Source organism: Pygoscelis adeliae, unplaced genomic scaffold, assembly GCF_000699105.1.
Source record: "Pygoscelis adeliae isolate BGI_AS28 unplaced genomic scaffold, ASM69910v1 Scaffold470, whole genome shotgun sequence".
Lineage (NCBI taxonomy): Eukaryota > Metazoa > Chordata > Aves > Sphenisciformes > Spheniscidae > Pygoscelis > Pygoscelis adeliae.
In genome coordinates this window covers 526,541-540,106 of record NW_008824033.1, presented here as the reverse complement: position 1 = coordinate 540,106, position 13,566 = coordinate 526,541, and the positions used below count along the sequence as shown (strand labels likewise).

At 44.7% G+C, this 13,566-nt stretch overlaps 1 protein-coding gene across 2 annotated transcripts in view; it reads right to left on the bottom strand.

Annotated features, from left to right (window-relative positions):
* Window positions 1-331: 331 nt before the first annotated feature.
* Window positions 332-13,566, bottom strand: part of NRG1 (neuregulin 1) — a 103,138-nt gene continuing 89,903 nt past the window's right edge. For both annotated transcript variants that reach the window (XM_009330698.1, XM_009330707.1), the window contains 5 exons: window positions 11,670-11,772; window positions 8,145-8,271; window positions 6,322-6,452; window positions 5,604-5,807; window positions 332-1,517 (listed from right to left, as the gene is read on the bottom strand). In XM_009330698.1, the coding sequence (XP_009328973.1) occupies window positions 866-1,517; window positions 5,604-5,807; window positions 6,322-6,452; window positions 8,145-8,271; window positions 11,670-11,772 (1,217 nt within the window). In that variant the 3' untranslated portion in view covers window positions 332-865. The remainder of the gene's footprint in view (window positions 1,518-5,603; window positions 5,808-6,321; window positions 6,453-8,144; window positions 8,272-11,669; window positions 11,773-13,566) is intronic.

The following is a 13,566-nucleotide window of genomic DNA, read 5'->3' as shown; positions in this document are numbered from 1 at the left end:
GGATAACTAGAACAATTAATATCTGGAAAATAATGAAATGGCAGCTCCTAGTGATTACAAGCTGACCTCTGATTAATAATATATTTGGTTTAAAATCACAGTATTACTTTCTTTCTATAAGTAACATTATTTAATGCAGGTTGGCTTTTTTTTTGTTTGGTTTTTTTTGTTTGTTTGTTTGTTTTTGTTATCCTGCTGTAATTAATAGTAGCATGCTGTTGAATCTACTATTATCCCAGTGCTCAATGAAGCAAACCTTTTGGCTGGCAGAGAGCAGACAAAACTCATTTCATATACGGAAAGCAAATAAAACTTCTTACAGAAGAAAATATTTTTTTTGTTGTTTTTTCAGCTTTTTTGTTTTTTTCTCTTTTTTTTCTGTGTGTGTGTGTGTGTGTGTGTGTGTGTTTTTCTGGTGGGGTGGGTAGGGTGGGAGTGCCATTACACGGCTTTTTGATCTGGGGATTCTACAACAAGCGACCAGAGGGACTTCTGCAGTTCTTGCAAATCATACATCCAGTCATTATAATGCAGTGCACAAAAAAGCGAGGACAACTGAGGGCTAGAAGGTTTTGCAAAATACTAATGGACAGCAATCATTGTAACTGTACAAAACTTGCTCTCAACGTAACATAACATAAAGGCACCATTGATATCTTTCCCCATTTTTGAAATACTGTAAAAAATTGCTACATATGGCACATAACACATTTGTACATACGTATATTTAATTTATAAAAGTTTTTTTTCCTCTCCTGTTTTCTATCAGCGGAATTGCTAAAATAAAATAAATTGTTTAATTTAAAGGTGGAATACTTCATTATATAAAATAAAGTTTTACATGTGAATCTATGTGTTTTATGTTTTATACAGCAATAGGGTCTTGGTTAGCTATCACACTGGACAACCTTGCTTGCAACTCTTCCGGTGTGGAGAAGCGATTTGCCGGGCTAGTCCTGCTCTCAGCCAGCCGGTAGGCAGCGGCTGGCTCCAGACTGGTCACCACGGGGTTCGGTATGCTCAGGAAGGGTGTATCCTCGCCTATTCTTTCATCTTCGGTTTCGGTCTCAGAGCTGCTGCTCTCAGAGCTTGTGTCGGAGTCCACTTCCACCCTGCTGGAAATGTGGCCATTGGGCTTTGTTCTTTTGACCCTCCGGCTGTTGGTGAGTTTCTTTGGAGGCTCCTGTGCTGGTTCATACTCCTGTGTGGTCTCATACTCCTCATCCTCCACTATCCGCAGAGGACTTGGCGGCAGGCTGTTGCTCTCGTGGGCAGGGTTGTGATGGAAGGAGTTGAACTGCTGAAGGTGGTGATCATACTTCTCACGTAGCCGTGGCGGGGTCACCAGGAGCAGTGGTCGCTCCTCTTCTATGAAGGGACTCACCGCCACCGAAGGGACGGAGATGGTCAAGCTGGAAGCCGGTGGTGACATTTTGGAGGGGGGGGACTTGGGAGAAGTCGGAGTGTGGAAATCGACGGGTGACATGCGAGCTGGTGTGGTCATAGCAGAGACATACCTGAAGAAAAGAGATCGGGAAAGGTTGCGAGCACAGGAGCGGTGGTGACATGTGAACACAGCTGCTCACGTGGGCTGGGAGAGAAAAGGCAGGGATTCCTTAAGATCCCCAGCATCCTCAGACAGGGCTACCAGGGAAACTTTCCTGTTGTTATTAATCCTATAAAACCACCGACTCCTGGAACTCTGGGCAAAAACGTTTGAGAGCAGGAGGAGCATGGCAAAGCCCCCAGGTTTGTTCGCCTCAGAAGAGCTATGGAGATGCTGTAAATTATTTGCCAGAATAACTTTCTGGAATGAATCCAGGAATGGGATTCAGAGACTGGGGGGCTGCCAGAAACAAAATGCATTTGCAAGTATTTTCTCAAAAGGAAAACGGCTGCTGCACTTCTGGCAGGATTTGACCAGAACCTGGGGTGCACACAACAGAGAGGAGGAGACAAAGGACAGGAACTGAGGGACAGTCCTCTTGGGGCTTCACCCTCTTCTGGCAATCAGACTGACTCAGGCTAAGGAGGAAAGCAAAATTTGGACAAAATCTAGAGCCAGACTCTGCTAATTTTAATCACTGGGGGTAGTCAGGGGAGGATTTTCAGCGCTGTCCCAGCAGCTTTGTGCTGCCCCACTCCTTGGGTGCTAGTTACCCTGGCTGGTAGGTCTATCTGCAAAGAAACATGGAGCATTATTTGTCCTCATGTGGGAACAAATGCTGACAGAGAGGATTGTCTGGCCTAGTGTTCATGATTGCTCTGCAATTCCCCTATTCCTTCATAAGTTTCTGTGGTCAAAGATGATTTGAAAATGAAGCTCAGGTGCCAGTACAGAGCTTGTCCCAAACAAAGAGGACAAAAATTGTCAGACTCTCAGCTGGTTTGAATCAGTGGAGCTCCATGAGATGCTATGAGGTCATGCGGATTCATGCGAGGTGAGGATCTGTCTGAAACCTCTTGATCAAAGGCACGGTGCCCAGCATGACATTTTGCATAGTTTGGCTTTGCTTTTGCTCTCATCCTAAGTTCACCTGCCTGAATTTTATCTGTGTCCAAATTTAAAATCTTTCTAAGCTCCATCCCTTACACAGGCCCATTGAGACAAGTTATATGGCTATGATTGATGAAGTTATTTAGTTTTTCATTAGTGATTTATTTATCCGAGTCTGAATTACCAAAATAAATCTGAATCCAACTTTCTTATCCAATCTATGACTCAGTTGCACATATTACACTTGATTAAAACAGAGTTATTGGATAAAAGAGAAACTGGGACAGATCCTGAACTGATGTGTAGTAGAGTAAATCGGTTTCAGTAGAGGCACATTGATTTACATCAACTGAGGAACAGGAGAAAAAAAACCAAAACTGGAGTTATGCATGGGAATTAATCAAATTGGTTGCTAGTGAGATCAGAGGGTAATTAATAGGTCTGTGCATTGGATGAATGAAGTAATTCTTTATTTTCCCTTCCGTGAGTGAGCTTTTCATCCCTTTCACATTTTTAAATAGGCATTGTCTGAAAAACTGAAGATTTTCTACTTCCCCAGCTGGTACAGTGTTGGACGTACATCTTCTTGACACACTGGATTTTAGCTAAACTGGTTCAGTTAACGCACTAAGTTAGTTAAATGTGTTCAGCGCACTATGCACGCTTCCATTAGTGTCAAGTTACTCATATTGGGGTGTTGTGCATTCACCCATTTCTGGTGTATTCACCCACACCATAATGGGGCAGTGCTAACAGGCTGCTGTCCATGAGCTGAGGCACAGGAGCTGAATGCATGCAGCTCTAGCCCATCCCAAAAGGACTGTTACAAGGCAACAGATTTATCCAGCTTCATAGCCAACAAGAGGTAAACCATGCTGGCTGAGTGAAAGGGGATCAGAGTGTATCCACAGCCAGCCAACGAGCATTAACTAGTTACATGCTGCCAACTTCATCATATAGTCCAGCCTTTCATGCAGAGATGGTATTTTTTGATCTTCTCTCCTGTAAGATGGCTAAGGACTTTCTAAAATATAGGTGATTGGGTCCTCTGCTTGTGTAAACAGGTGTCAGGGCATGGGATCCAACAAAGGGATGGGGTAGTGCAAAAGAACCCCTCGTAATGTCTATTCTATTTCATTTCAAAATTGTGAAGGAGTTGGGGGACTGGAGGGTGGAGGGAGCACAGCCTTGATCTACCAATTCACAGCACAGCAACATTTGATGGCCTCAGGAAGTAATTTGTCATCTTGTACATTCCTTTATGTTTCAGAGTCATTTTTAGTTGCAAATAACTCTCATTTTCCCCTTTATATACACACATATACATGCAATCCATCTCAGAAATAATCTGCCATGTATTTCCTGCTTGCTAAAAATAGATGACGCCTAATTTAATGCCCAGGGAACTGTCTTCTGCATTCCAAATTCATGGTCGTTTCAGGCACAGGCTAGGCCATCAATGCCTGGTGAATTATCACAGAAATGTTGCTGCTTTTCACCTGTAGCATAACCTTCAAGAAACACAATAATTGATGAAATGCCTTCTTTCTTCTCATCGAAACAGAAAGGCACATGCTCCTTCTGCCCCCCCCCTAAAATCTAAACAGCTCATATCAGAATGATGCTCCGGGTGTCCCAGGCAATGCGGGAAGACCGCACGAATGATCTTCGCTTCTCACATGCAGATGCCCAAATATGCTCAACTGTAATACTTGCCGTCAGTGGGCATGTGTCCGTGCGTCCTGTACAGTTCCCAGCCAGGAGACAATGTGGTATTTACTGCTATAGGTCCTGATCCAGCAAAACACTTAAGCACACGCTGAGCTCTGCCCGTATGAGTAATCCTGCTGATTTCAACGGGGCTACTTGCACGATTAAAAGTTAATCTTGTTGAAGTGCTCTGCTGGATTGGGGCCATGGCTGTTTATGTCATGTGAGCCACATATCCTGAAATTAAATTCCATGGTAAATAACAGATAGCTTTGTTATAAGGAGAGAGCCAGTTCACTATCCTTAGTGGTCCTACAGGCCATATTCAGAGAGCCCTCAGCTGTGGTGCCTTATCCTGCTGCTAAGCAGTTGTTCTTTGTGTAGCAGAGGGAGTACCACAGAAATGGCTTTTGCTGTACTTGCACATTCATGTTTCTGGAAACCACAATTTGTCTCCTACACAACTTGGTCTCCTTGGGGATTGCCTGGCTGCATTTTTGACATCATGGACATCCCACGAGATCAAATCCCTTGTTATTTCACAATGCTCAGAGAATTGGTCCAGTAACTCTTTGTTTTCCTTTTCTTCTGCCTCTGACTGTTGGGAGCAAAGCTCTCTTTAAATGTCTTGTTTCTTCTCAGTCTTTCTTTTGCTACTCTGGGGTCATCCCATGCTCTTGAGATAAAAACCTAGCCTAAAACTGAGAAGACTTGTTCAGTAAAAGTTTTCTTGCAACTGATGCACTTCAAGGCAGAGCTTAGGTACTGATGAACCAGCTTTTTCAAAGAAAAAAATTACTTTGTTGGAAAACTCCTGGCCAGCTTTATTTCTAACTAGTCCTCATTTAATAATGACCTGGGTTCTTCTGGCTTGCACTTTGTGTTCCTTGCTTTTGTTTAATAAAGTGTCAAGGGGAATTTTCAAAGGAGATAATGGGTTTAGGAGCTGGAATCCCCCAGAAAGTAGGTGATGGCAGAATTCCTATACTGCTTAGGAGTCCTTAGTGCCCTCCTCCTATGGATCAACACATTGCTTTCTCCCCACCTTTTGTGTCTCACAAAATCCCTCAGTCTTCTCACTAGCTTCTTCTAAGAAACTGATAATTAGGCAAAGATCCATTTTTACTTTACAATGGAAATTTCTGACAAATGACTTCAGTGGAGCTTATCCAAATGTGAACTGCTGGCTATTAGGAATAAATCCAGCAGAGGCAAGAAGGGAAGAAATGTTTTTGGTAGACTTTAAACTACTACCAGGCTCTCCACCTTTACAAATGTGATGTACACCCTACATGAACAGCTGCACTTCTGGGTTTCCTTCTGTGCTTCCAAGCTTTGAAACCATCTGGGAACACCAGGCCTTGCCAGCTGAAAGTAATGAGGTGGTGTGTCCTACCTTTCACTGTGAGGAGAGTCTCGGTAGGAGTCAGGGGTCTCTCTTGCATGCCGGAGGAAACTGTTGCCTTCTCGTGGCCCGCCGATGCCATTGAGGCGGCCCCGGGGCCCCGCTGGACTGGTGTGCCTGCTGTTCTCCATAGAGGAGCTGACGAGCACCGAGTGGCTTTCAGAAAGGATGCTTTCAGTGTGGCCATTACTCCAGCTGGAAAGCAGCAACCAGGAAAGGAGAAGAAGGGAGGGGAGCATGAGAGGGTGCTTTGGTGGCAAATGCAGATGAGCAGAAGTTTAGCCAGGGGAAAGGAAGGGCTCTGTTGCCACTCGGGATATGCAGCATAACCTTTGGGTTGGTAACTGGTGCTGCAGAGTTTTGCGAATTGTATGAATCCACAGGTGTCAAAATGATTTTGCGTGTGTGGATAAAAGGAGAGGGAAGGAGGGCTTTACAGTCACTAGGACTGTCACTGATTTAGCAATCTGCATATGCTAAAATTCACTGTAACAGTATTGGAATGCCATTCAGTCAATAAAGCTCTTTCTAAATTCCTGGAAAGATAATTAGTTAGGTGACATGATATCAAATATTGTCAGTCTTAAAATGAAAACACTACGAAGGGAGCATAGAATTTTCTGGATTTGTTTTTTTTACACATCTTTTTGGTTTTGCCACAGCAACAGATGAGCTATTACAGGTGCTGTTTGCCTTCCCCCTCCAGTACCTGTGGCTGGGTGTCTGGGTGACTGTCACGGAGTGATGTGTTGTTGAGGTGTAGTGGCTTGTAGAAAAAGAGGTCTCTGTTTCTCGCTCGATGACATGCTCGCTGGAGATTACATTTTTTGAAACGTACTGCTGAAAAAAACCAGACAAACCTCAGGTTTACAAACTGTAATTCACAGCACATTTGCAGACATGATTTCCAATCCCTCCTCCCTCCCCCCCAAGTCGCAGTTTTTTACACGTGCCAAAGCACAAACTTTGTCACTTAAATACAGGCAGAAACCACACTGACACCCTTGAGCACATCCATGCACACCTCTGCATACGTACCCCATCTAAACTCACAAGTAGGAGGAAACAAATGAGGAAATTAGCAAAGGTCTGCATCAGGCTATAACCAACAGACATGAGGAAAAGGTTCTTCACTGAGAGGGTGGTCAGTCACTGGAACAGGCTTACCAAGGCACCAAGCCTGTCAGAGTTCAAGGAGCATCTGGAGGATGCTCTTAGTAATATGGCTTAGTTTTAGGTAGTCCTGCGAGGAGCAGGGAGTTGGACTTGATGATCCTTTTGTGTTCCTTCCAACTTGAGATATTCTATGATTCTATACATATTTAACAAGGGAACGAGAAGTCCTCATGGATAGAGACCTGGAAAGGCAACACCCCCCTTTACTACCAGATACATCAAAAATACTATTCTCTGATGCAGAAGACAGCAGTAGTTAGCAGTAGCAGTTGTTCACTGAATCTGGGCAGGAAATGGCTATTTTCAGTGCCCATGGATGCAGCACCAGGGCAGACCTATCTATCAGGGAATGATCTGCAGAACGGGCCAAAGCCTCCTGAGATGGGGCTGGAGGTGTGCAGTGCCCAACCTCCTGCACAACTTTCAGCTGGAGCGCCCTCAATGCTGTTGCTGGTAGGACTCTCCATTCTCCTCAGTGGGGACTCCTGGTTTTCCCTCTCTTAATAACCTGACCATGGATTTAGGTCTTTTGAGGGGAAATACTGGAAGCTGAGCTCTTCTGAAAAGGTGTCTTGGCCTTAACCAAGGTCAGTGGGAGTGCTGCCATTGACTTAACAGAGCCAGGGCTCACCCCTGCAATGAGCTGTCATGAATATGTACAGTGATGGTGGAGCAGGAGAGTGGGGATGACTCGAGGCAGCAGGAAGCCAACGTTCCGTCCAGGCACCAGGCTTCCCTGGGAAAGGGAGGAGAGGAGGAAGCGGCTACAGGCAGCGTGAGCACTGGCCTCTAAGGCCAAGGGGCTTGGCCAAGGGTTTAGTTGAAGAGTAACTCTCTGCTCTGCTCCAACAAATGGCTGGGGGGTGCTGGTGGAGTATCTGCCCCAGCCCTGTCTCCCCACCTACTGCTACTGTCCAAGTGAGATCTTCATTCAGATTTTTACCCCTGACTTCATAATGTCACATTCCTGATCCAAGGGGGCTGTCCCTACCCACCAACCATGAGGCCAGGGGCAGTAGGAAGAGCAAGACATGTGTGTTTGAAGAAATTGATCCCTACAACACTTAGCCCTGCTATAGAGCCATTAGTATTTTTTTCTGAGGTGTTTTTCTTGCTTTTGGTGTCCTAGATCCACAGGCACAGCTGCAGCACTGCGGCATGCCCCAGTCAACTGGCATCTGCAGAACCATATCTCATTTCACTGCATATTTTTTGCAAAGTCCCTAATTGTTTCTGGGTGGAGAAAGCCAAGAGAATTCAGTCACCAGCCTGTGGCAGGTAGAAGTTTAAAAGCTGTGGGGCGAGCTTTGCTGTGGCACTGGCAACCTAAGCTGAAACGCGGGCAGTAAAACCTACGTTCACCAGCTGGACGTTATCCGGCGGCGGGTTGGGGTGGTGCGGCCCGTTGGCCATGTTCACCACATTGTTCCTTTCCGAGCGCAGGCTCTGCCGAAGGCGGTCATGCAACTTTTTCCTCTGCTTCCTGTGCACGAAACACGGAAACGATTTTAATAGACAAAGGGAAAGCAGCTGCACCTTTCAGCATGTTGATGATGATGATAATAATATAACATCACTTTTTTTGCCAGCACTTTCCCCATTGCTGCAAGATCTCAGAGTAACTCTGAAGACCGCAGGTCTAATTGCAGCTGGAGCTGTGGGGACCTGCAGAGGGGGAAGGATGTGTGGGAACCCTTCCAGGAGTCAGCAGGCCACAGAGGGATGGGAAAAAGTGTGAGGAAGAAGGAAGCCATTTCTAAGCCACGCTCCATCTCAGGAGGAGCTCTTTTCTGCACTTAGAAGGGAGGGGGGAGGGATTTTAACCCAGCCACCTTGATACCCTCCACCACGGCCACAGCCCGGTTTCTGACAGCCCACTGGGTTACCCTTCTCCATTCACCACAAGAAGCCAAGGTGGCCTCACCTTAGGGCTTGCTTGCAGCCATTGGAAAACATAGCACGTGCCACGATCTTTGTGATGTGGCAGCTACACATTTTTTTGTGGGGTTTATCCGCTACCTCAACAGTGCACTCCAAACACATAAATGTGTTAAAGAAGTGAAGGGTGCAGAGGAACCCACAGAAAACCAAAGTGAGTGAGTGTGTGAGTTATGCCTGAGTGTGCAGCCATCCTGGCAGCTCTGGAAGGTTTCGTTACAGCAATGTAAGGTTAACTCTGGAACCTAATGATTACCAGGTGGATACCAGGGCTGCTAATGCATTCAGTAGAACCATCCATCAACCACATGTACTAGTGGCATGGTCTCTGGCTTACTTGGATGCTTCTACTGTGCCCTGTCCTCAGCTGCTCCTTCCCCAGTTGCTAATCCTTTCAGCTCTCCTCAAGAGAACTTTTCAGGAGATCATTACAGGCTGTCAGTAACAAAACTTGCAGCACAGTAAAATCTGGCGCTGTGAAGGCTATGCAGAACGCACTAAATAGAATACCAAAATAAATAACCAGGGAAAGATCTATTCAGTTTCAGACTTAATCTATCAATATTCCGCAGTTTTGTCTGATTATACTGGAGAACGTCCACCATCCTGCCACAGAATCCAGGGAAATGGAGGGAGGATGCAGGCTCCAATGCACTGCAGAGTGCATATGACCTTGGCTGTGGCAAGAGCTAAAATACACACAATTCCCTAAGCTGTATGCAGAAGTGCAGATAGTTTTGGCAGGGCAGGACAGTTTAAGACATAACCATTTTCAATCCCGTTTTGAACTCAAGGGGACTATTCCAAGATTTCCAAAAAGGAGTGGGGAGGGAAAACAATAAATATGTTGAAGCTTGATAGCCAGGGAAGCTTAAAGACAAAGAAAACATGACTTGACACACTGCATTTTACATATTTTCTCTGTGTGTGTGTGCGCCTGGCTAGTGGAAGACATTTAATTTATGCTGCTCCACATGAATGGTATAAGCAGACACGGCTGCCTTGGAAATGCTCCTGTCTCAGCAGGACACAGTCCCTGATCCATGTGAGCTTTGTGTCTGGAGGATAACCAGGCATCATCTTAGGACAGATAGGTGGTTAAGGTGGATGGAGAGTGCCAGGAGATATCTGAATGGCTACCCAAAGACCTGCCTGGGCTGAGAAGCAACACAGACAAGGGTTTAACTTGATTTCACAGCAGCCCTTCATGACACCTTGAAGACCTTGGGAGCTGAGGACAACCTGAGTCCCCTGACATGGTAGAGAAAGTGGGTTCTAGAGGGAGTTTGAGTTCATCATCTATGGGTCTGAGATCCTGGCACATATTGCCCGGGAATCTGTCCCTAGGAAACCGCATTACTTCCCACCTTCAGTGATCAATGTATTTGCATTTTGCATGCTTCCATGTGTGCCGTTTGTCCTCTAGTAAAAGGACACTAACTAAAAAAAGAAATTACTCCAGGAAACTGAGAAGAAAGAATAACGGGAAAGCTAATGTATACTTCACTTATTCCGAGAAGCCCTTCCCTTAATGTAAATGACTTGCAAATAAAGCACCTCTGAATTAAGACTCAGTGTCAGAAGATATTGCTGTAGCATTTGATCAGCAGTATCTCTTACTGGTCCAACCAGTAAGGAGACCAACAAAATCTGAGCCATTACATTTTATTTAGTGTGTTCTCCTAATACCATTCTAGGATTTCCCCCGGTTTCTGGGTTTTCCCTTATTAGGAGGAAAGAGCATGCGGGGAGTATCTCACAGATAGCAGTCTGGCATCACTGCTGCATTTGGAGGGCCATGAACTGGCAGCTCACTTTCACTCTCATCAGCTGTGTTTGAAAACATTTCACTTTTGGCTGGCAGTGATTGCTGATGTCAGGGACATACCATGACAAAGCATCCAGACCCCTGATGGATTCTGGGGGCTCTTTATATAGAAAACCGTACTTCAGGACCCTGACTAAATGTTTGTTGAAATCCATGGGGATGTCTTGGCTGATTTCAATGAACTTTGGACCAGGAAAGATATCGTTTAGCTGCTCTGGCTTGCCAGTTGTCATTTCTAAAAGCAGTAATTGATCTGATTCTTTATTACTGTTTCAGTCATTCCCCACTGACCACTAGCACAAGGTTGTGGGTGGGAGCAGCGTGTGTGTGTGGCTGGACTCTCACCGAGGGGGGCAAATGATTCCCCTCCTCCCCTCCTTTTAACACATCCATTATTGGTGGGGCTTACAAGGAAAAACAACAACCCAGCTGCCAATCAGACCCTGCAACAGTAAATCAGGTTTATACAAATTTGGAAGATTTATGATAAGGGTTTTCTGTGTTTTGGCGGGGAGATTTATAAGAGCAGCCAGAAGTTTTGACAGCACAAATCCTGCTGATATTCAGTGTAATTTATGGTCCAGAGTGCCTCATGCATGTTTGAAAGTCGCCCCCAGTAATTTACAGAGACTCACAGAATGTGTTTAAGTGCCTACTTTTGCATTGGGAGCACTTTCACATTCAGTTCTTTGGCCTTTGGTGTTTAGTAACTTTTAGCACCGTTAATCTTGCCTCAAGTACAAACAAACTAGGCTGATATGTAAAATTTACTGCTGGAGCGCAACGTGATTCCAGTGTTGGGGTTTGTTCCTTTCCAGCTGGGGAAACCAGCTGGAACGGGTGATAGACAAAGAATTGCAAGTCACTGAAATTCACTTGAGTCACATTTGAAGGGTGAGAAACCTTTCAGATACCTGTCCTATTTTTGCACTGCTGATGGACATGGAGACCTGTACCCGTCTGGCTTGGACCAGAGCACCCTGCCCACAGGTTTGTCTCTCCAGCTCAGCTCTGGAGAAATCCAGATACAACCTTATGCCTAGAGTAGAAGCTACAGTCAACTGGGAAGGCCCTGACCAACAACCACAGATATAAAAAAGAAGAGAAAAGTTTACTTGGTTTTGCAGTAGGCCACCACACACATGATGCCAACTACTAGAAGAGCAATGCAAATGCCAGTTATGGTCAGCACCCGTTTCTGGTACAGTTCCTCAGCTTCTAGAAAGGGACAAAAACAGAGAAGGTCACAACATGGAGGATGGCTAGGCAAGGAGCACACAGTCAACAGCTGGCATGCTACAAACCACTGCACAGATTCACATAGGCACACCGAAACACAGCCACCACACTTCAGGCAGACTCATTACTGACTGCAAGGAGAACAGGACTACACCATAAGCTCTTAACACAGTACTGGAGTTGAGCGATCATCCATACAATTACAGTCAAAAGTAATCTTTTTTTTTTGTTTCAGTCAACAAGAACAGTATCTAAGAAACAATTTCACAATTGACAAACACTCAGCATTTGCTGGAAATAAAAATGCAATGCACTAAGGTAATAACATGAATTTGCAAATGCTTTGGAAGTTTTACTCTGCAAAGACAGCTGGAATGAAGGCCAATTTTACGGGCCTTAAGAGAAATTTATTTTCTTATTATCTTTTTTGGATTGTTTTCATATCCAATGTCCCTCTGCCCCCATATCAATTTGTATCTCAGTTGTCTTTACAGGAGAGATTTCAAAATATCCTTCTACATTTGAGACATGAGCTTGGCTTGTAATTATATCACCAATGGAAATGAAGACAGGTTTTGAGCTCTGGTCATAAAATTCAGACTCTTTCTCCAGTGCTCCTCCAAAAACACAGTAATATCAACAACCAGCAGTGCCTTGTATCAGAGAAATGCTGGGTTTCTACTTGCATCTCTTTTGTCCAACAAAGGAACTGCTCTATCTAGAGTGGCAGCTTGCTCAGTGATGACAACTTGTTACCAATCTCATTCATCAGAGATATTTCACTATTATAAAGATGTTAGTAGCTGTGGTAATATTTGGGTTGGAGCTACCCATGCATTCCAGCCTCACTCATGTTTGGCAGAGAGCATCGCTGCGTGCTGTGCTGGGGAAATGTTATGTAAGGAGTGCTGAAACAGAGGCGTGTTCTGTGCTGATGCTTACGGATGTGGTTTTGCTTTTAGGACAAAAATGGGTGTCTAGCTTTTCTCAAGTCTTATTTTTGATTAAGCAGACATTCCAGAAAACTTGCCCTGGAGGATACAGACCGGAGGGTGGCCTTAGGTCAGACTGCAATATTGACCACAGTCAGAATACCAGCAGGTGATTAAAAATAAATGAATGAATAAAAGCTGCATAGCTCCACACTACCTTTGGGATAAATGCCAGCATTATTTCTGCCGGAAGGGACTTACACAAACATAAAAAGTCTGTGGGGCAATTCACCAGGAGGTACAGAGATGCACAATGGTCCCTCACATGTGCCATGAGTCTCTGTCCAAGCTCAGGCACTTAAATGATGTGCTGTCATAAATGCCACGCCAGTTCAGGAGAAAATGTTCCCTACTGAAGAGGGAGCAGTCATTCCTCCAATGTGTTTCCCAGGCTTATCTAGTTTAGTTTTAAAGTTGCTGTGGGCAAATGGCAAATATTCCATGCAACAAACCACAAAGCAAAAAGAAATCTTAATTTCTCTGATACAATGCACCTTACCATGGAACTAATTTGTCCTACAAGCCAAACCCACTATGAACCAAAACACCAGCAAACAGGTCATGAGCACTGTCAGACAAAATTAATAGCACTGATTATTAACAAGGGGGGGAGGAGGGGGGAAGGAGTGAGTTCAGTAAAACTAGGATGCTGCAAAAACGTATTAAAGAAAACAAAAATATAACTCCAAGAACAGAAAGTCAAAAAAGGGAAGGAAGAAAGGGATGAAACTCCAAACCAAACCAGAACAGGACAAGGGGAAAAAAAGGAATGTGAAATATA